The following is a 22,391-nucleotide window of genomic DNA, read 5'->3' as shown; positions in this document are numbered from 1 at the left end:
TGATCTAACTTCGCACGAACAATTGAGAAGTTTTTTCTTTCTTCGGGGCGTAGGCTGGTTACAACACTCGACGCTGAATTTCTTAGATGTAGGGCCAATCTAACACCTTTTGAACTTTCTGACCAACGGTTAAATTCAGCCGCTAATTCAAACCTAGCGATGAAATCCTCCCACGACGACTGCCCATCAAATGAGTCTACTGTCACAGTGTCAAAACGTGGCGAACAACCTTCCGCCAATTTGCTAACAGGCAGCGACAACGTTTCTTTTAAATTTAGTGCTTCGGTAATCTCTACCTTGGCGCTTTGCAACATATTGTTGGCTGTTTCTTCCGCGTCAATTGTTGCTTCATTTAAAATACCTTGTAGGGTTGATCTTTTTTCTTTGGTTGAAGTATAACTTCTTGTAGCTGCTTCATTGTTTTCTTTAATGAAGACTTTAACCTTTGTTTCTACGTTTTTGTATCTCGTTATTAAATCAGATACCACCTCTTCAACTCTATTATACATTTTAGCATGAAATTCTCCCATTTGTTTTTTTAATTGTACATTAACTTCTTCTATTATTTTTTTGTGTATTTCATTAGTCTTTTCCTGAAGCAAATTTTCTATTTCTTCGTGCAATTTAAAAGAAATTTCCGAATCGTCCAACACATTTTCTTGAGATCTCGGCAGGACCTCCATTGTAACGGGTTTTGTTATAAAATCACTCAATTTTATTATGTAATCACAGTTGTATTAACTTAATTGTCCTTATTTAAATAGAATCAAGGTTAAACACAATACATATATACAATAACGTAATATAATCTAATATTCCTATTCCAAATTTAACTAAAAGATTATACTAAACTACCAGATCAAAAGCATACACTAAAAGTACCAACACTTTACAAAAACGATAAGAAAAGTGGCTCATAGATAAGGTAAATTAGAGCCACAAGGTAAGTTAGAGCCCCCGAGGAAGTGTTAGCGTCAAAAAGCGGACAAAGATCGCTACATTACTAATTCAAAAACATGATTTGTAAAAATCTTTAGAAATTACAGCGTTTATTATAAACTTTTTTTGACAATTATACAATAAAAACGTATGTCCCATTTGCAGGTCCTAAAAATGTTGTTTATCGTTTATTTATATAAAAAGGTAATAAAATACCTAGGGTAATAAAAAAAGTAAACCCGTTTATAAATTGTACTTTTTCTGATAAAACACAAAATTCTACCAAATTAAACAAAAAATACGACATTTTTAACGTTTACTGGTACAGCGCATGAAAACAAACTTCGATTGCGAAAAACTGTCAATTTAAAAATCGTTAAAAATAGTTTTAATTTTTTTTTTGCTGCGAGTTTCCTCTTAAATTCCACTTTTCGTTAAACTTGGTACATAAAGACCACTAGTTTAAAGGGTTGTGTGTTTTAACACAATAAAACTTTTAACAAATACTGTTTAAAAATATTTCTTTAAGAAAACATTAAAACAATAACCCTTCTTAAAATATTTCGCCACAGTAAATTGCACAGAAATAATTAATAGAATAAAACCTTAATTTAAGGATATAATATTGTTGCTTTGGTTAGGCACCAGGGCTGTTAGTTGTATCACAATTTAATTAACAGTCTACTAAAATCCCATTATAAAGCACCTTTTCCCCTAAATCTTTTTACGACTTAAACATTTCAAAATATGATGAAAAGGTCATTTTTTTAAACCATAAATAATCGAGTAAATGGTTAACAGTTATCTAACTAACAGCACTGGTATAAAAAAATCAAAATATGAGAAATAACTTTTTAACAAAATTTTAAAGCACAAAAACTATCATCCAATATCATGTTGTAATAAAAATTAGGTAAATTTTTATAGTTACCATTTGTTATAAATATACATAAAATAAAAAAATCTTTTCTGCAATAATATTTCGTTACTGTTCAAACAAATTTTATGGTTAATAAAAAACTAGTTGGTTAATAAAAAACTAGTTGGTTGTTTCACTCGAAATATTTGAGTCAAGTTTTTTTTTTTCTAAAAATTTTTCTTCACTTATTTTAAAGCCATTTTCACTTTTCTTTATTTTTTTTTGTTTTTCTTCATTATCTGCCCAATTTATAGTTCGATTAAAAGATTCGATTGCTTCTTTGAATTTAATAGCTGCTTCTTCATATCTGCCTTTGCTGTCACACCACATAGCATTGTTGTGTAGGAGATTTCCATTAACTGAATAATCATATTTATTTTTAAGTGTGCCCATTAATTTAAGACCCTCTGTATTCGTATGAAAGGTGTCAATATCTACCAACCACTCACAAAACACTATATGATTTAAACATTCAGAAAGTTGAACAACTTTTAGTTCCGCGTCAACTCCAGGTAAGTTTTTAATTTTTGATTTAAGTTCATGCATGAGTGGTATCATGTGATGCCGTACAACACGTTTCATGTTTTGATCTTTCCTTAACATGAGTTCCGCAGATTTTTTCATTCCACAAACACAACACTGCATACTCTTTACATCCCTGTCTGGGTCATGATTTTCCTCAAATAAGTAAAATGCAATTGGGTAAAATAGAATGGACTTGAGATATCTCTTCTGGACACGAAGATCATTAGATACATTTTCGACTTGTCTGGCAGTTAACCGAGTTTTGTTTCGAATTATTAAAAGTATTTTGTCAGGAATGTCAGACATAAAATCCGCCCCAACCGCCTTTATAGATAACTCATACATAAACACCAAATTCGAAATATTTTGTATTTCTGCATCGTATTTCGATTGATTAAGTGCTCTAGTATAGGCTGATTTAAAATTTTTTTCATTGCGAAGTTTAACAATTGTTTCTATAACAAGAAAAAACAGAAGTTTCTAACTATCTGGCTCAACAAAACAAAATAAATGATTTAAAATATCTTTACAAGTTAGTATTAGGTTGCGTATCATTTTGATTTTAAAACAAAAAACCAGTCTTACAAACTTATAACCAAACCTTCATATTCAATGATTTCCATGAGTTGTGACATCATATGCACATCTATAAATTACCAAATAGATTCTTATTTAGCAAAATACACTTTCAAATTATTGTAAAAATCAAATACTTATCTTCGACAAATAGTGATAATAAGAGCCCATTAACCCATTTATTAAAATATCATTGCAACAAAATAATATTTTTAAATCTACAAAAGCTGTAAACAGTATCAACATAAATGCAGTTCTTCAGAAAACGACTTACCTTTTGGACTCTCACCAGGTGGTTCTGCATTGGGGTCTTGATGATCTTCATTATCTTTAAAACAATTTTGATCAAGTTTAATTAGCAGGTTTTTACCTATAAAGTATATAATTGCATTAACAAACAAATACTTAAAAAAATAGGTTTATTTAAAACTGAAATAAAGTGATTTTATGGAGTTGCAACAGCAGGTTTAACAATATACACAGAAATCCAACAAAAACATTTGATTTTTCACAAATAAAAACATTAAAAGCACTTTGTTAGTACATGAAAAAGCAATAATTGAAACCTAAGTAAACACTATATTTAAATTATTAGTGGGTTTACTTATATCAATATAAATAAGAATATGTGATGCGATTACCTGCGTGGTCTACTTGCAATCCAATTTCCCTAAAACATAAAAATTTTTAAAACAAGTTGTTAAGTTAATAAATTATTAAAACAAATAATTCAATAAAAATCTGTTTACCTTTTACCATGTTTTTGTTTTTGTGCTAAATTATTATCGGCCATAATCACGTTATTATTAATTATTGATCTAGTAAGCCCATGGAATTAATTTTTTATTTAATTTACAACCTCCATCACATTTACGAGCATGTACTATACAAATTGCAGAGTCGACGGAAAATGAGGGAATGGAAATTGAAGGAACGGAAAATAAAGGAACGGAAAATGAAGAAACCGGAAAATAAAGGAACGGGAAATGAAAGAAAATAAAAAAGGCGAGGGCGAAATCTTAAATGCCAATACGCGGAAATACCGTTAACTGTTTATTTAGGATTACTGTCATTAATACGAGAACTGATAAGCGATAATGAGTTAATTTTTATTACCTCAGCATACCCAAACTCTCTTCTATAAAATGCCCGTTTATTTCTAAAATAATATTGACTTAAATACAAATAAACAGTCAACAAAATTTCCGCGTTTTATTTTTTTAAGATTCCGCCTCTCCTTTTTTCACTTTCCTTCAATTTCCGTTCCTTCATTTTCCGGTTCCTTTATTTTCCGTTTCTTCATTTTCGGGTTCCTTCATTTTCCGTTCCTTCATTTCCCGTTCCTTCATTTTCCGTTCCTTCCTTTTTCATTCCCTTAAATTCCGCGTCCCCAAATTGCAGAGTCCAGAAATTTTTTTTACATGTGACAAAAAGTGTGGCATATCATACTTGGTAAAAAATGTGACAAAAGATTGGAGAATGCTGGTAAACTTAGATTAGTTATTAACCATAGGCTATAACATAATTTTAACCATAGATATTACGTGTAATATAAAATTTAGAATTTAAGTTAATAGTGGAAACAGCATAAGTTAAAAGTAATATTGCAACTTGTATAAATTGCGCTGTATTCACAAAATGCATACCATTGGGGTTTAGAAAAACACAAACAGAGAATTTTCTATTTTTTCTCACATTTTTTGCCACCGACTTTTGCCATATTTTTAGCCACATGTGTCAAAATAGCGTTAGGACCCTGATACCATCTGATCATTCGTCATCTATCTGCTGAAATAAATTAACTGCGTTTACGACAGTTGTTGGTTTTAGTACACTATTCTTCTACATTTGAAAGTTCTGCAGTATTCAATAAAATCTGTTTATTATCTTTGGTAAGGTTTATTTTTAAAATTTATTATTTAATTTTTTGTGTTTGTTTATCATATATAATATTCTGTGAAGTATCAGGGTGGAAAGCTGAATTCACAGCCTAAACATAGAGTAACATTTTCTACCCAAACCTAGTCTTAAAATAACTTTGGCAGTTAAGATATCATTAAATATGATTACCCAATAATTATTGTGCTGATTGTTTTTTTGCTCAGCGAGAGTTTTTTTTAAAATTTTTTTTCTTTGAGGGCTCTAAGAGCGCTAGGACAACTCAGGACCTCATGCAGATGCAGTGAAGCCAAGTGTTTAAACCACTATCATTTTCATTACCTAGTAAACTTTTATTACCTTACCTATCGCACTGAACAGCAAATTGCTCTTAGTTAGTTAGCCTTTGCTAAATTTAGAATTTATGCAGGTTTTACCAATATAAAGGATGGTGGGTTCTGCTTTGAAACGTTTAATGGCAGAGTACAAACAACTTTCACTTAATTCTCCGGAGGGCATAGTGGCTGGACCTGTTAGTGAAGAAAACTTTTTTGAATGGGAAGCTTTAATTTTGGGTCCAGAGGACACCCCATTTGATGGAGGAGTATTTACTACAACCTTACAATTTCCAACCGACTACCCAATGAGCCCTCCAAAAATGCGATTTGTATCCGAAATTTTTCACCCAAATATATACCCAGATGGTCGCGTTTGTATATCCATACTTCACTCACCAGGTGATGATCCAATGGGTTATGAGACAAGTGCAGAGAGATGGTCCCCAGTTCAAAGTATTGAAAAAATATTGCTATCAGTTATGAGCATGCTGGCAGAACCTAACCCTGAGTCTGGGGCAAATATTGATGCATCAAAAATGTGGAGAGATGATAGAGAACAATTTAACAGACAAGCTCAGCGACTAGTTCGAAAATCATTAAACCTACCTGAGGATATGCCCTCCTAACATCACAAATATTATTTTCAATCAAAACCTAGTTCAACCAAAACCTACTGATTTTTTTTTTGAAATGTGGTTTTATTACTTTTAAGAAATTGTGCAATTATTTAATTTGGTTGCTATAGGTAAATATATGAAAAGCTATATTAGCTCTGTACATTATTGATATTAAAGTGGTGGTGTTATTTCTTTAAAACTTTAAGTTAATAAATCTCATTGTGTATAATTAATATTTTTTTTTCTTTTTTTATCAATGTATTATTATGCAAAAAACAAAACATAAAATCACGAAACCTCAGCCAGAAAACAAATTTAACCAAAGTTATTAATTAATACAGTGTTGGTGTTTAATAACCATTTACTTTTCTATGAAGTGGATATCCAACATTGCAGTGCAAAAAAAGAAAAACAAAACAATTGTCAATATATATCTCTATAGTAAGTTAAAAAAATCGAATATAAATAAAATATACGGAACTTTTAAATATTGGGGCTATGAGGAAGTGTGTTATAAGCGTTGCAGGACCTCATTTTAAGGGGAACATCAGTTATGTAAATATCATTGGCAAGTTCGGAAAAGTCTGGTTCCGTGGAGGAAAGGGCAACTTCAGTTTCTTGTTCAATGTGAAGCTTAATTTCATTGTCAATGTTCTAAGTATTATAAAACAACATACTTGTAAATAAATCATGTTTTTGTAAAAAGTACATGAGGCATATACAATATTAATAAATATTTTATACAAAAACTAGAACAAAATTGCAATTTTTTGCTAACTGTAAATTAAACTTAAATATATTATAAGCTAGAATTATTTTAAGCTTTCCCACCTTGATAAATTGTTTGTCAGCAAATCCTGCGTCGAGCATTTTATCCCTAAAGCTGGAAATAGGATCAAGAGTTTGCCTTACTTCTTTTACTTCATCTCGAGTTCGATAACTTGTTCCAGGATCACTCATACTGTGTCCATGGTAACGGTAGGTCACTAACTCCATCATGATGGGGCCCTAAAGTTACAGAATTTAGTTAAGAAAAATGTTGAATGTGAATACTGGGCAGTATTGGATTTAGAGATTTCTACTGCTTTAATTTCATGTAAAATGTTTTATGGGCTATATCCTGCTTTATTGTTTTTAAAAATTTACTAACATAGTATTATAACTTTACACAGTAATGTGACTTATAACATCCGATCAAAAAACCCAATACTGATTTTGGGGTATCAAAAAATGTTTCTTGTAAAAGTTAAGCTTTTTTTTGGAACTTAACTGCTTGCTTAAACATAAAATAATTTTAATACTAGTTATGCAAATATTCTTCCTGTACCTTGGACACAGCATGTTCTTTAGCAAAAATTGTGGCTTCCCTAACAGCAAGGACATCCATACCATCAGCCCTGATCCCAGGAATATAATCTCCTCTGGTGTAATAATCTGTGCTAGCTGAAGAACGATGCACTGCTGTTCCCATTCCATACCTTAAATAAGATTGTTTGAAAATCTGATTTAATCTGACAATAAATAATGATCAGTACCTAGTATTGCTAGCTACAAACCTGTTATTTTCACAAACAAATACACAGGGAAGATTCCACAGTTTGGCCATATTAAAAGCCTCATATAGCTGCCCCTTAAAATATAAACTTAAAATTTTTAGGTAATTTATCGTTGAGTGTTTATCCCAACGAACTTGAACCTAAAAAACTTGTCGACGGGCATATAAGTATGCAGTCATAACAGGTTATGAAACAGCCAAGGTTAAGTTAAGACAACAAAAATATTGTTGGTTGTACACAATGCCTTTTAACTTTGGAGAATACCAAAAACCAACTATGTAAATTTCTGTTTATTATTAACTTTACCTGATTTGAAGCTCCATCGCCATACAAAGCTACACAAACATTTCCTGTTTTCTTGTACTTATGAGCAAGACCAATTCCTGCACCCAAGGGAACTTGAGCACCCACAATTCCATTTCCACCATAAAAGTTATGGTGGTACATGTGCATAGAACCGCCTTTACCTTTAGCACATCCATGACGCCTTCCTAAGTATCAAAACATAAATATCCTATGATAAATACACATGTATATAATAAAAATAAAAAAAAGTTTTATAAAAACTAAAAAAATACCAAATAGTTCAGCAAGAACTTTGGAAACCGGCACCCCTCGAACATAACTCCAACCATGAGCTCTGTAAGCTGTAATGACATCATCGTCTAGAGTCAAACCTGCTTCAATTCCAACACAGCATGCTTCCTGTCATAAACAAAAAAACATTTCACTGTTGAGGTATTTGGTGAATTAGTTAAAGAATGAATCTCAAAGAATAAAAAAGTGAACAAAATATTACCTGTCCATCATAAAGATGACAAAATCCACGAATTACTTTTTGTTTGTACAAAAGATCGGCCTTTAACTCCATTCTTCTTATAGTTTGCATAGTTCTGTAAGAAACACAACATTGAGAACATACTAAAAACGCCTGTTAATTTCAAACAACACCCTAGCAAAAATTTTCTAAAAAAGGGGGGTCATTTTTTAAATTAAAGGAAGCTTTTTTTGGGATGTTTGTTCAAATAAAAAAAAATTAAATATTTTAAAAGGATCCAAAAAACGAACATTTCTTAAGCAATTTGAAAAAGCTTTATTAATTGCCATATTACTTATAGAAATGAATAGCATCATCTTTAGTTACTGTCACATCCGTAGATGGGCCATTTTCAAGTCTATGGAGACTGTAAGGTTTTACTGTTAATTTTGCCTCATTTGAATTTCCTCTTTGAGCAGTCAAACAAATTGTTTGAATCTAAATAAAAAGGTAATTTTAAACTAAGATCATAAACCTATTGAAACTGATTATAATATTTTGTAAGTGATTAACATACATACAAACTGCTATACATTAAACAAGGTTGGCATTAACAAATTTGCATTACTCTTAGTTTTACTTATAACATAAAAGCAATTACATTACTAAAAACTAACAAGTAACGCACCTGTCTTCCTAAGGAGATGCGCTGAAACATTTTTGAAGTAATGGACATTTTAAGTTTTGTTTTTGTGCAGTTATTTTACAATACTAAACCATTTTAGTTGGTGCTTAAAATTGCATTTTATCTGAAACACAATTTACAGTTCGTATTAAGAAACACCAATATGTATAAATTTACCGATCAATATTAAGGTGAAAAAATGCATACAATATAAGTTACTGTACGCTATCACACAATTGCAAAAAATTTATTTGTTAAAAACATTTTAATAAATTTAACATCATTATTTAATCACAATAAATTATCGAGTAAATTTAAACAAGTAAGTGTTTGCCAATATTTATGTAAATTGAATCATTTTTTGTGATTTTACTTCTTCTTTGACACACCAACGGTTCGACCACGTCGCCCAGTGGTCTTGGTATGTTGACCTCTTACTCTTAAGCCCCAATAATGTCGGAGACCTCTGTGTGCCCGGATTTTCTTCATCCTCTCTAAATCTTCACGAAGTTTGTTATCAAGCTGATTGGAAAGCACTTGGGAGTATTTTCCGTCTTTCACGTCCTTTTGACGATTAAGAAACCAATTTGGGATCTTGTATTGACGAGGGTTTTGCATGATTGTGATAACGCGATCGATTTCGTCGTCGGTCAGTTCTCCGGCACGTTTTGAGAGATCAACATCGGCTTTCTTACAAATAAGGTTGCTAAAACGACGACCTATACCTTTAATGGCGGTCATGGCAAACATAATACTACGTTTGCCATCAATGTTGGTGTTTTGGATACGCAAAATATGTTGAAATTTTTCTGGTAAAACAACAGCCATTTTGACAAACGTGCTGTAACCTCGGTAAGATTGAAAAGACCCACAATTCCTTTCGAAGGTAACGTTTCACTTGAGTGATTATGTTATGCATTCGTCAGACGTAATATGACGAAAAAGAGGATAAGCATGAAATAATCTTCTAGAAATCAGTACATCGATTTTTAATATTTCTTGAATGATTTGTTTGGATTTATTAATATTTCTTAGTACTATATAACCATGTTGCAGACTTTTTATTATCAGATTTTCTGAAAATAAACAAAATCACGTGTTTGTTAATCAGCTGATAGTTTTCATTTATTTGAAACCCACGTGTGACTTTTAAGCTTTGTAGAGTAAATCAATCAGCTTATACGTAAGTGCGGTTTGATTTTCTTAAACCAAGACTTAATTTTTTAATTACAACATGCCTGAAAAGGGAACGAAACGAGAGGCACAGTCTTGCGAAATATCTACCCCATCCAAGAAGAAAAAGATCGTAGATAAGAAGACTTCTCTTTTAGACTTGGTGTTGCCGAATGAGTTTGGTATTGATTTTTCTAACCCAGCTCAGTTATTAACTTCTCTGTTGGCTGGTAAATTTTCACTACAATCTTTTTTGGATGACTATTGGGAAACAAAACCGCTATATATTCCATGCACCAAAGAAGTATGTATTAAAGCCCTGATCTGTTAATGTATGTAAACTTTTAATTTTCTATCATATGTTTCTAATCACTAATCAAAACTGTCATTTTCAGGAAACTGATTCTGGTGATAGAGGGTCAAACTTACCTTCTTACTTTTCAAAATTGTTTAACATGGATATTTTAAAAGAAATAATCATGAACAATGAAATTGAATACGAAAGCGATTTAAATGCATGCAAATATGTAAATGGAAAAAGGGAAAATTGTGAAAATGAAGGAACAGTTAAGTAAGTAAAAAATTTACAAATTCAAGTATCATTACTAAATGTGTTTATGCTGTTAAACAAGTTAATACAATTAATTCATGTAGATTCAAGGATGTCCAGGAGTTATTTAAAAACCAGAAAATGACTTTACAATTTCATCAACCGCAGCGATTTCACAAAGAGTTGTGGAAGATACAAGAAATGTTGGAATCTTACTTTGGATGTCTGGTTGGCTCAAATATCTACATGACTCCAGAAGGAACACAAGGTTTAGCCCCTCACTATGATGATGTTGAGGTATGTGAAGCTTTTTTAATGGTGCCCAATTTATATAGAATCAAATAGATTGATTTGTTTGAATAGATAAAACTTTAAAAAGGTTTAAATGGACTTGGAAAAAGTTAAGGTTAAGCTTTGCCCTGTGTTTTTCACTCAAAATCCATTTTAAACCATTTAATTTATTATATTTAATGGTAAACTTTTTTGACCCATTATTAATTACATTACTGAACTACATTATGGCTTAAGAAAAAGGGAATTTAAAAATATAATAGAATGTGGATTTATTGTAAATTACAAAACGAATTTTTGTTTGCAAGGTGTTTGTTTTACAACTAGAAGGCAGCAAAGTTTGGAAACTGTACTCTCCAGTGCAAGAACTGGCTCGGGAATGTAGCATCGATTTAGAGCCATCACTAGTTAGTAAACTAACTCTTGTCGAAACTGTTACATTAAATCCAGGAGACATTATGTATTTTCCAAGGGGAACAGTTCATGAAGCAAAAGTTTTGGAGGGTAAATTTAAGAGACTTAGTAATTCTCTGTATGTTTACTGATTTTCTGTTTAATCTGTGTGTGAATTGTTTTAAATATCTAACAGGATCAGGAAAATCAACTCATATAACAATAAGCACATACCAAAATCACTGCTGGGGTGATTATCTTGTAGCACAACTGCCATTTATGATAGACAAACGAACTGATAGTGCAGTTGCTCTGCGTAAGGGTTTACCAATAAATTATTTTAGAAAGGTATTTTGCTTTTTTCTGAAAATAATAAATTGTGAATGCATTAAGTTATTAATATATTTATTGTTAGACTTCCTTCCCGAAATTTAAAACCAACTTGAAACAAGCTCTTCTTGCATTGGCTGAGGAAATTGATAAAGACGATGACAAGGAATGTGAAGTACTTGACTCGATTGCATGCGATTTTTTTGCTAATCGTTTGCCACCCTCCAATTTCTCTGGAGAACCTATAGGTAACACTTGTTTAATCAATAATCAATAATTGCTTATGCTTTATTGTAACTAGTAGGATACCCAATTTACAGGCTGTATTTTAATTGTCGTAATATGATTCTAACTAACATTTGCACATGATAGTTTACCAGCACATCACAAATTAATTTGTTTTTATTATTAAGGCTTATAAATTGGACATACATACTTATATATGTATACACACAATCTCAATCATATGTGGTTTATTTTAAAGTGATTTATTTGTATTTTAAATAATAATTGTTTAGGCAACACACCAGGTTTAAATTCTTCAATTAAAATGACTTTTCCCAACCACACCATGATCTCATGGGGAAAGGGATTTATCGAAGAAGATGACACAATTGATGAGGAGGATGAAGAGTACTTGGATGAAAGTTGTGATCTCAAGGATGAAGAAGAGGAATCTCCGACAGGAGTTTATGTTTATCACACTTTAAAGAATGATAGGGCATCTCATATGCTTGGTGACCCAATGACAAGGGTGAGAAATAATGAAAATCAATTAAAAGTGTTTCCAAAATTTTAGAAAGTTTTGATGTATTTTGACTTATAATTTTAGAAGTAAGTTTTTTTAATTTTTAAAAGCAAGTTTTTCTTTTTAAAAGTTTTTTATTTTTTTTAGCCCAATGGTTTACGATTTGACATCAGCTGCTGGGATTCTCTACAAAAGTTAAAAGATGCAAAAGATTTTATTTTGGTTTCTGACTTAGATTTACCTAATGATATTGGATTGGATTTGTTGGTTGGTCTGTGGGCAGAGGGTATAATAGCTTGCAAAGATTAAACATTTTTTTGTCAGTTTTGTACCACTGAGATGTGGAAAATAAATTATTTCAATCTGCAGCAAACGGGTTAAATTTGAAGCAACTTTTTAAACAAAAAAAAATAATAATACCGCATGTCGAGGTTTAATAAACACTATTGGAATTGTAACTCTAGTTTTTTATTCTCAATTTTTTTTAACACACAAACAATTGCACCCAATAAAAATCAAAACATGTGATAAAACTATTAAAAGTAAATTATTTGGTCCCCATGCCAATGCTAAACCACCATATTAATTAAATAAAAATTACAATTTATTAGGATCCAATAAAAAAAAAAGAGTATTTTAACTTTAAAAAAAAAACTTTTTCTGTTTTTAAATTCTTTGATCAAACTCTTTAAAAAATATTTTTCAACTGCAATCAAGTTTGAACTTTAATCACTAAACTAAACCACAATAACTCTCAGCGTCTTTTCTTTTTTTTCGATTTGGAGGATTGTGACTGTTGTGAAGAACCTTGGTCTCCGCTTCCCTTCTGCGATCTTGTTTTTAGTTTTGGGATCGTTTCTCCCAAGTAAAGCAAAAGGTCTTTTTTGTTTTTAAATTTATCATTAACGATTTCGTTATCTGTATTTTTTAACTCGACCCGAACCCTACCCCTTGCAGAAAGATCAAATCTATAAAGTTCTCTTGGATAAAGCTTGTTTTCGACAGTTGTTTTTAACCCAGCTGCAAGACAAACGTCTTTAATTTCGTTATAAGTTGGATTTTCACAGGCTTTGCTTTTTGGAATGCGCCTTCCTTCTGCTAGTGTCTTCTTGCTATTAATGTAGGCTGGGTAAATGCAGAGATACTTATCGGTACTTACCTGGGCTGACATTATTTTCACCTAAGTCTGTAACACAGTAAATGCAAATTTATTGGTTTATGCTTAGACGATAAATTAAATTTAACAATGTTAATCTAAAGGTGTTCTAGATTATAATTTAGATAACAAAAATTTACGATAATATTAAACTAGTTTGTTTTGTTGTTATCAAACTGGTACATTATAAAATTGATCATCTTTAGAAAATTATATAAAAAATGGTTTAAAAACAGTTTTAACATATTGTGAATTGCAAAATGCAGCTAACATTTTTTTAAACCAATGAAAACTTAAGAAAAGGGTTTGGTAATGATTAAACTAATCCATTAATTACTGTATTTTTTTCATGCTTATTTAATGATTGAAAATTAAGACAACTTTAATGTCCAGAAACAAACATGTGTAGATCTTTAACTGATGTAAGCAATTCTGTGCATCTTTTATCCCCAACAATGGCAGACAATTTGCTAGAATCGAATCGAGAATATACTGCAATTACTGAACTAGCAGTAAGGGCATCTGGCTGATGTACCATATTACAAAGCTCACTATAGAAGTTTGGATATGTCGGAAGTTCATAAAATATAAGTTTTTTAATTCCACGAATATAAGGCCTATGGTAGAAATGATATCTCTCTGTGTACAACATTATTGGAGTTTTTCCGGTCAGAAAAAGGCGCCTTGCTTTGCCAACTGTTCTTGGCTCAGTATACTCACAAATATGCTTAAACTTAGGACCAGATGCAGCTTTCATTTCCCTTCTCATGTGATTACGCACTTTAACAAAGTCGTAGTATTGTGGAATATACACGAGTGTGTGTGATGAATCTTCCCCTTTGCACTTTTTTAGAATATGATCGATAAAAAATTGAAATCTCAAGTCGGGGATGCAACCAAAAGTTGTTGTTCCACTCTTTAACTTGTGAAATATTTGCGGTAACTGCTTAGGAATGGCACAGATACTACCTTTAGAAGCAACCTGTTTAACCAATGCCAATCCCATGTAATTAAAGCAATACTTTGTAAGAAGACTGGCAATCTGGGGTGAATATATAGATGCAAACATAATTTTTTGACAGTAATGCTTAGCATGTCCATCTAAACTTGATTCTCTAACTCTGGAAAAGTCAACACCATGAGATCCCTTCGGCTGTAGATTGATGTGTTTCATAATGTGAACAACATGCTCCCAATTCTGCATTAAAAAAACATCAGCATGATCCATAACCAACATTTCAATGGAGGATAGAAAATCAAATTCGTAATGTGCCTCGCCCCTGTCGCCGATAATCATTCGTAATCCTAGTGGGGAAGCAATTATGATGTCTGATGAATAAAAAGGAGAGAATAACCTAACAGTTTTTCTGAACAAGGATAAACCGAAGCGAAAATTTTCCTCAGTGTTCCCAGCAAATAATTTTTTGTAGTCTTCAGGTTTTGACTTCATAATAGTGGCCTCGTCCTCTGCTATTGGGTTTCGAAATTCATCGTAAAATCTTTTCTTGTTACCAACCTCATACTTTTCGTCTTTTTTTAAAAGAGTCAATAAAGTATCTACAACTTTAAGTGCAGTGTGGCGAAAAGGAACTAAAATTAATACTTTGGGCCTTACCAAACCTTGATCCCTGCACTCTGCTTGCTCTTGTTCAATTAAAGTCTTTTTAGATAACTTGATATTATATTTTGAAACTTGTAAGCGGGACCTTAAAATATGATTGGTTAGGTACAAGCAATAAACCCTGCGCAAATCATCAGCATTACTTAAAACATCATGATTAGGATAGTACAAGCTTATCCCACTACACATCAAGTGAAATAGTTCATGTTGTAAATCAGTAAACAATGTTGTTTTATCCTTCTTTTTGGTTTTAAGTTTAGTCCAATTGTTAGCTATCGATTGGTGAATCCTATAATGATCAGTCAAATTTTTAGTTTCTGTTACACCCAATAGATTTTCGGTAAAAGGCAATTTAACATTTTCATTTTTTTGTACTCGTTTTAAATATTGAACTGTATGTAGTTTTGGCAGTATTAAACTATCAGCTGGTTGATATTTGCTTTTTAAATCAGTCTCCATTTTAGAATCAATTTGTTGCTCAAAATAAGATGTTGATACTATCTTTTTATTGTCCTCTTCTAAATCTGATTCATCATCAGAATCATTTTCGCCAACCCCAGATAAGTTATCTTCCTGGAGAACATCATCCTCGACGATCATGTCTTCTGTTTTTGCTTTTTCATCTTCTTCCTTTTTTTTTAATTCTGATTTTTGAATTTCAATTTTTTTTCTCTTGAAATTGATGTTTAAGCTCTCAGTTAGTTTAGAGTAAGCTGACTTTTCGTCCTCATTGTCAAGAGCTGCACTGTTGTTATATGGTTTTAACTTGTGTTTTTTCATAATATTATTCAATTACCTATCCAGTATTTATTAAAACTATTAAATCTAAACAGAACAGGATTCATGTTTAAAAAAATACAAACAAAAAAATGTAAATGCCTATGAGAAATGACATAAACATCAAGCGATATTTAAATAAAAAACAAAACAATGCACAAAAATGTGAATAAGTAACATTTAAAATCATTAGCACAGATTACCCTTTTTATTATGGCATAATAAAATGATATTATTTGTAAGTATAATTAACTTTTTAACAAACCCACATCTCTTATAACAAATACTGCACCAGTTTATTAAAAATCAAATGTAAAATATCACAATTTAATTCACACTCATGAACAGTTAGTTTGCAGCATTTCTGGCACGTCTTTTAAGAAATGCTTTTAAAGCAACATTTTCTTCTAAATTACTGGCAGTTAAAACATTCTCACAGCCTGGGTACGGACATTTAGGAATCCTTCGCTTTTTGGTTGACTGCTTAATATGAGCAAGAATAGCATCTTTTTCAAAACTATGATTACATGTCCGATCTTTTACCGGTTCTACAATTTCGCATTGTGTGATTGGGCATTTGGTAGCAATGTCTGATTGTGTTATTTCTATGTCATTTTCAGGCTGTTCACCGCTACTACTGGTTGTGTTGTTGGTTGACAATGATGCACCTCCATCAATTGATTTCATTTGATTAACAAAGGCCACCATAAATTCGTGTTCCCAAACATTTCTGTCATCCAAAGATTTTTGCTCCTCTGCTTTCAGGCTGTTTTCTAAGACCTCAATCACATCAACTGAATCATCCAAATCATCATTGTTCCATTGCTCTTTTAAATCTGCTACTGATTTTGTAAAGGCTTTCACCCGTTGTTCGGCTCTCACAAGGTCAACAATACAGTCCTGAAGACCAGAGATGTTTGGGTTTTCGATTTTATTTTCTAATAAATCCATTCCAACATTATGAACTTCTTGTCGGCCAGCTTGTATATACTCGGACATTTTATTGATATTATTTAATGCCCCATTAAGACGCCTGTTTGTGTCACAACGATTGTTTTGTTCCATTTTTACTTTTCTTTTGATTATTTGGGTATGTTCAACAAAAAGTATTACAAGGTAGCTAAAAAAGATTTTTTGGAGCTCTATTAGCGTTGTTGGTTTAAACGGCTAGTACTAAAATAAATGCGGAAAAGAGCGGATATCACAAGAGGAGATTAGGGAAAGGTAATAAAAATTCCACCTTTTTAGTATTTATAAACTTGGCGGTCGATGCTAATAGAGCTCCAATAGGATCTCTATTACTTTCGAACGCCCGAATTTAACAAGGCGTTATAACCTAAGTATGGCAATTGTTCAACCAGACATTAAAAATTAGTTGAAATATGTTTTAATGATTATAACTTAGTCCGCTTTACGAGTCAGATGTGTTAATGGGTAAACTGAATATGTGAGGGTTAGGGTAAGGGTTTAATTTATGCAACCTCTTTGTTTAATTACATGTGTCGTATTTCGGTTACACACCCTGTTTATGTAGGGCGTGCGAAACTAATAGAGATCCCTCTGCTTTTGGTGGAACTACACTATTACCTAAAAAGAAAGCTTGGTGCTAATCGTTCGTTCATAGTCTGACTGTAAAACGGTAAACTTTTAAATAACATAATATAAATATTTAAAAAAATTTGGCCTATGTTATAAATAGTACATCTTCGAATTATTTGCGTTGTTATAAAATAAATTATATATAATAAGGTCGTTTAAGTGTAACCAAATATAAACCCAAAACAACTAAACAAGCGCACCTTTAACTGATTAAACTTAAATTTAAAAAGTTTGTGTTATTCAGGCATGTAACTAGAAGTTTATGTTTAAATGTATAGTTAAATTATTTTAAAAAGCAGTACATCATTTATACATAAATAAACATTTTATTACACATTACAATAGATTAACAAAACTTTTAAAACCTATTCACAATATCACGCGAAGTACTAAACACAGCAAATCGATTACGCTTGTTGGAAAGTGGAAGATACTTAAACGTGGGAAGTCGGAAAACGTCGAATTTTTTGCGGTCATTTTTAGTAAACACAAAAAATTGTTTTTAGTAACTAAAAAAATTGTCCTGAAGATATTTTTGTAAATTATCATAGAGTTAAATTTTTTTACTAAAAATTGTCCTACAGTTACTTTATTTACTAATTAATTTTTATGTTACAAGAATAACAACCTTAACACAGGCCTGCCCAGCCTTAGGTTTACTTACTTTATTCCGACGACATCTCCTCTAGTTGTCTTTTTTAGTTTAGTATTATAGTTAATACTTTAGATTTTGGAATAGTGTTGTTTATTGACTAAATATAAAAATACATGATTCTGTTAATTTTAGTTACTTAAGGGAGATTGAATTTTGCTTTTTATTCGATATTTCGGCTATAAATTATTCTTTTACAAATTAGAAGTGTAGATAAAATATACTGAGAAGCGTGGTGTAGTGGTAAGAACACTTGCTACACCACACATGAGGTCGTGGGTTCAATCCCCACTGTTCTCATGCTGTAGCGCCCTTGAGTAAGGCGCTATAAACGGTGTGAACTCCTGCTGAGCCAGCACTTGATCAGCAGTATAATTATCGGGCAATTATAATCTATAATATCCCAAACTGCCACAGGCAACTCGAGACTGGGTCGGAGTAACTGATGTTACTCTATGTTTAAGTCGCGCATTCGACTTTCCCACATCGAGGATAAAGATATATACAAAAAAAAATAAATACTGCGCAATAAAAAGTATATATTTACACTATATGTATGACTCTTTCGTTAGAACATAAACATTTTTTTTAAATAATTTTACGTAGTCTTCGAGGTAATAATGTACTTACGATCTACTAAATTACAGCCTACTATAATAGTTGTTAAATAATAAATGCCGAGTATTGCAATTTTTCTAAAATTTTGTTGTTTTTAATGTTTTTATTCTAATTTTTTGAGCGTATTCCTTTAAAAATTATTCTTTGTCATTAATAATAATTAAAATTATACTGGGTTTAGTGACTATGTCATAATATACTATACAATATTTATATATGCATTATAATTTATTGCATGTTTTAGATACCAAATTGATTCTGTGATTTTTTCCTATTAAAATAATGTAAAATATCTTTTAATAATTTTTCAATATTTTTATTCAATATTTTTAATAATTTTTTCGATGCGCGAAAAACTTAAATAAAAAAATGACTACAAAATTAAGAGGGTCGTCGACAGATAAAATGTAAATTGGGGTGTTTTAAAAAAGCTACTAAACCTTAGATAATCCAACAATTGCTTTACCGTGCATTTTTAGATCAATTAAATGAAACGTAGGATAATATTTGTTATTGCCTCTTAGCAAAATCTTGATATTAATTTAAATTAATGCGGATTCACTTATTGATAAATTATTGCCGTATCACCACATTGTATCATCCCACGCCTTGGTGTTGTTGTCGTTAATACCATAACAGCGGGTGTGTAATAAATGTCTATTTAAAAGTAAATTTAGCGGGTCGCAGAAAATGGAATAAAAACGACGCGCCTCGCATGATATTAATTCGAATCCCAACATTTTATAGCCCATATACTTATTTTAATAAAATGGAATAATCGTTTTTATCACTTCGTTTTTAATTAATTTTATGGTTACAAAAATGACGTTACCAAAAAGCAGAAAAAAAATAAAAAGCTAACTAACCAACATCAGTATTGCTAAAGAAAGCTACACTTTTTGTATCTTGTAAAACAAAGGTTTGAAACATAAATTTATGTTGTTTTAATAGAACACAATCGCCTTATAGTGGAATTACAAAGTTTGTTGTTATCGTAAATTATTTTACAGCAACAGTTACCGACTGCCAGACGACGTCTAGTCTGTTACGAATTATTGCGTAATTACACAAACGATATTTTAACTATAGGTATTCAACCAATTACTTTTAATTAATAATTTGCCTTAAAATTAGTAATAAAAAAAACGATTTTGTTTTTAAAAATAATTGTGGAAAAAATCTACACTTTTACCAATTTTTGTCCGTTTATTTTTAAACAGATGAATTATTTGAAAGTAAAAAACATTTTAGGTAATTTTAAATTAAATGTTTGCTTTGACATAATTCAGATGTTTGAATGATGATAGGATATAGACTGGTCTGGGGCCACGTTATGCTAAATATTTCGCAAGTGAAATAATCCCCAACTAAGCTCCGTTAATCTCTTGCGTTTATTCCAGACGGTTACTTTGTCGTTTTCATGCAATCCTGTACGTAGCGGTCCAACAAAATGGCGGGCGTCGGGATCTTTACGACTTGTCTGCCGTCGACGTAATTGCTAAGATAATCTGCGTCGTATCTTGGCGAGTTGATCCGGACGTCCCTGATGAAAAGACATGCCGCGCATTGAGTGAAGAGAATCAAGTGTTGCAACAAGTCTTAGCAAACATAATAATACAAAGCGAGAGATAGAACAATAGCAGGGCAGACGACCCGGTCGCGCTATAATGGAAGAGTCGCGTGTCGCAGCTAATAGCGTGTATATTGTTGTAATCGAAAATCATTTTATTACGAAATAATGAACGCGCCCGCGACTGAAGGAAATAAAAAATAATACGACGAAAAAGTGAAAAAGGTCGCGATTTTTGGGTTCGCTACAAAACCAAAAGAATTTTTTTTACAGCGTCATTGTTTAGTTATGATTATAGAAGACAAATACAAAATAGCGAAAAATATAGAATTTAACCAATACGGCAAATAAAAAATATTATTTTACAAATTATTGTAGTATTTATTTAATTTAAGCGTATAATATTTAATTGCGTTAAAATATTTTTAATTTATTTAATTTTTAATTTTATTTTAGACTAAATTATCAAAAGTATAAGCAATGACATCTTCATTAACTAGCAGTAGTAATTCAGAAAATTCATTGTCGCCGCTAAATGATAGAATATACGACTTTAGCGAGCATGAAGTGAAATATTCAAGTTCGAATAAAGATATGATAATTAAAAAGGAAAAGAAAATTAATTTCAGGTACCGTTAAAAACTTTTCATTATTTAAAAAAATTAAAACACAGAGTTAAACAATAAATATTTCGTTAATTTTTTTTTTTTTATAATTTTTATAAATTTGGCCAAAAAACATATAAAAACGATCTATACTTAAATTATAAAAAAATTTAAATATGTATAATAATAATTAAAAAATGAAATCTATTTATTAAAATATAAGATATAAGAAAAAATTTCAAGAAAATAAGTTAAAAATAAAAATTTTAATAATTTTTAGCATCGATTTTTTACTGTCAAAACCCGAACTTAAATCACCTCCAAAGAAAAAAAATGTTGTTCTCCCCTTTCCTGAAATACCATCTCCAAGATATAAAGGTCTCTATCGGACCCACTATCCAAATACACCTGAGAATCTATCATACGTTTGGAATCAAAGAGTTAATGTTAGCCCCGACACAGCACAAAGCATAGATTTTAAAGAATCTCGAAATAGAAACTTCGAAAAAAAGTCTCCCCGCTCTGACGACGAAATATCAGGAGTAAATTCGAGTTCAAATTTTACAGAATTCGGTAAGTTATGATAATAATAACAAAATGCAGAATTAGATAAAGTTACGGGGTCAAAACCGTAAATTTGTACATGTAGAGCAATGGTTTTTATAGCCTATTGTAAATTTTCATTTTTACAAAAAATATTGTGTTTCAAATTACCTCTGTACATATTTTACCTTTAACATTTTTAGGTATAAACAAATGCTTATTACGAAAACACAAACCAAACAGAAAACCGCGGACGCCCTTTAGCACTGACCAACTTTTATCTCTGGAAGGAAAGTTTCAAGAAAAACAATATCTCTCAATTGCAGAACGAGCCGAATTCTCAGCCTCTTTGTTCTTATCCGAAACTCAGGTTTGTTTTAAAACATTTAAAGATAATTTGAAATTACATTTTTTATTGATATTTAATGCTAATCTTTTAAATACGTGGTTTTAGCAAAGTTTTGGTTCAATTGCTAATTAAACGCTTAGAAAATTTACAAACTCAATTTGCCTTTTTTTGTTTTAGGTCAAAATTTGGTTTCAAAATCGACGAGCGAAAGCAAAAAGATTGCACGAAGCTGAGTTCGAAAAAGTTAAACTGGCGGCCGCGGCTGCAGCATACAGCGACCTTATGCATTACCCCTCAGTATCAAAACGACCTCATTCTTTATTTTCAATGAACACAATTGGCCATATACCGTCGAGACCATCTACTATATCTTATTACCCAACTTTAAGCAAGCACTAATATTCTATGTACGCGTGGAGAATATCATCTTATAAACAAACAGCTTAAAATATGTAATTTGAGGTCAAATTAATTCGTAGCCAGATAAAAGTTCTGGCTTTCTTCAAAAATTATTATCGTTTATTTTTCTATCAATTTTTATAAGTGTTTTGAAATGAGTATTTTAATGTACGATTTGCTCAGTAGTTCTGCTCTAAAATTGTACCGTTTTTTTTATTTTTACTGTC

At 31.2% G+C, this 22,391-nt stretch overlaps 9 protein-coding genes across 10 annotated transcripts; 3 read left to right on the top strand and 6 right to left on the bottom strand.

Moving 5' to 3' along the window:
• Positions 1–760: 760 nt before the first annotated feature.
• Positions 761–3,997, bottom strand: LOC145758732 (uncharacterized). Of its 2 annotated transcripts, none has more exons than XM_082572533.1 (5): positions 3,709–3,997; positions 3,601–3,629; positions 3,234–3,329; positions 2,985–3,029; positions 761–2,838 (listed from the first exon to the last, which is right to left on the bottom strand). In XM_082572533.1, the coding sequence occupies exons 1-5, from the start codon at positions 3,750–3,752 to the stop codon at positions 1,979–1,981; spliced, it is 1,074 nt and encodes a 357-aa protein (XP_082428659.1). In that variant the 5' UTR covers positions 3,753–3,997; the 3' UTR covers positions 761–1,978. The 2 variants fall into 2 exon arrangements, with proteins under 2 accessions (XP_082428659.1, XP_082428660.1); XM_082572534.1 differs by having other exon boundaries at positions 3,234–3,287.
• A 716-nt stretch (positions 3,998–4,713) lies between these two features.
• LOC145763782 (ubiquitin-conjugating enzyme E2 G2-like) lies at positions 4,714–6,098 on the top strand. The gene is made up of 2 exons (XM_082575300.1): positions 4,714–4,851; positions 5,268–6,098. The coding sequence occupies exon 2, from the start codon at positions 5,286–5,288 to the stop codon at positions 5,799–5,801; it is 516 nt and encodes a 171-aa protein (XP_082431426.1). The 5' UTR covers positions 4,714–4,851; positions 5,268–5,285; the 3' UTR covers positions 5,802–6,098.
• LOC145763781 (pyruvate dehydrogenase E1 component subunit alpha, mitochondrial-like) lies at positions 5,898–8,935 on the bottom strand. The gene is made up of 9 exons (XM_082575299.1): positions 8,794–8,935; positions 8,461–8,603; positions 8,148–8,241; positions 7,927–8,053; positions 7,655–7,839; positions 7,349–7,422; positions 7,120–7,270; positions 6,624–6,800; positions 5,898–6,446 (listed from the first exon to the last, which is right to left on the bottom strand). The coding sequence occupies exons 1-9, from the start codon at positions 8,839–8,841 to the stop codon at positions 6,276–6,278; spliced, it is 1,170 nt and encodes a 389-aa protein (XP_082431425.1). The 5' UTR covers positions 8,842–8,935; the 3' UTR covers positions 5,898–6,275.
• Positions 8,936–9,021: 86 nt separating this feature from the next.
• On the bottom strand, positions 9,022–9,666 carry LOC145763783 (small ribosomal subunit protein uS13). Its single transcript, XM_082575301.1, has one exon. The coding sequence runs from the start codon at positions 9,616–9,618 to the stop codon at positions 9,160–9,162; it is 459 nt and encodes a 152-aa protein (XP_082431427.1). The 5' UTR covers positions 9,619–9,666; the 3' UTR covers positions 9,022–9,159.
• A 229-nt stretch (positions 9,667–9,895) lies between these two features.
• Positions 9,896–12,857, top strand: LOC145745479 (ribosomal oxygenase 2-like). The gene is made up of 8 exons (XM_082563570.1): positions 9,896–10,267; positions 10,359–10,534; positions 10,618–10,810; positions 11,113–11,308; positions 11,394–11,545; positions 11,613–11,775; positions 12,046–12,281; positions 12,423–12,857. The coding sequence occupies exons 1-8, from the start codon at positions 10,025–10,027 to the stop codon at positions 12,582–12,584; spliced, it is 1,521 nt and encodes a 506-aa protein (XP_082419696.1). The 5' UTR covers positions 9,896–10,024; the 3' UTR covers positions 12,585–12,857.
• A 172-nt stretch (positions 12,858–13,029) lies between these two features.
• On the bottom strand, positions 13,030–13,446 carry LOC145755065 (signal recognition particle 19 kDa protein-like). The gene has a single exon (XM_082571302.1). The coding sequence runs from the start codon at positions 13,444–13,446 to the stop codon at positions 13,030–13,032; it is 417 nt and encodes a 138-aa protein (XP_082427428.1).
• On the bottom strand, positions 13,446–15,872 carry LOC145745468 (U3 small nucleolar RNA-associated protein 25 homolog). Its single transcript, XM_082563559.1, has one exon. The coding sequence runs from the start codon at positions 15,830–15,832 to the stop codon at positions 13,814–13,816; it is 2,019 nt and encodes a 672-aa protein (XP_082419685.1). The 5' UTR covers positions 15,833–15,872; the 3' UTR covers positions 13,446–13,813.
• Positions 15,873–15,876: 4 nt separating this feature from the next.
• On the bottom strand, positions 15,877–17,835 carry LOC145745488 (E3 SUMO-protein ligase NSE2-like). Its single transcript, XM_082563580.1, has one exon. The coding sequence runs from the start codon at positions 16,892–16,894 to the stop codon at positions 16,178–16,180; it is 717 nt and encodes a 238-aa protein (XP_082419706.1). The 5' UTR covers positions 16,895–17,835; the 3' UTR covers positions 15,877–16,177.
• A 2,913-nt stretch (positions 17,836–20,748) lies between these two features.
• On the top strand, positions 20,749–22,164 carry LOC145754971 (uncharacterized). Its single transcript, XM_082571192.1, has 4 exons — positions 20,749–20,897; positions 21,154–21,446; positions 21,620–21,786; positions 21,943–22,164. The coding sequence occupies exons 1-4, from the start codon at positions 20,749–20,751 to the stop codon at positions 22,162–22,164; spliced, it is 831 nt and encodes a 276-aa protein (XP_082427318.1).
• The last annotated feature ends 227 nt before the right edge of the window (positions 22,165–22,391 follow it).

Source organism: Corella eumyota, chromosome 1 (genome assembly GCF_963082875.1).
Source record: "Corella eumyota chromosome 1, kaCorEumy4.1, whole genome shotgun sequence".
NCBI lineage: Eukaryota > Metazoa > Chordata > Ascidiacea > Phlebobranchia > Corellidae > Corella > Corella eumyota.
This window is presented reverse-complemented; position numbering and strand designations above follow the sequence as displayed.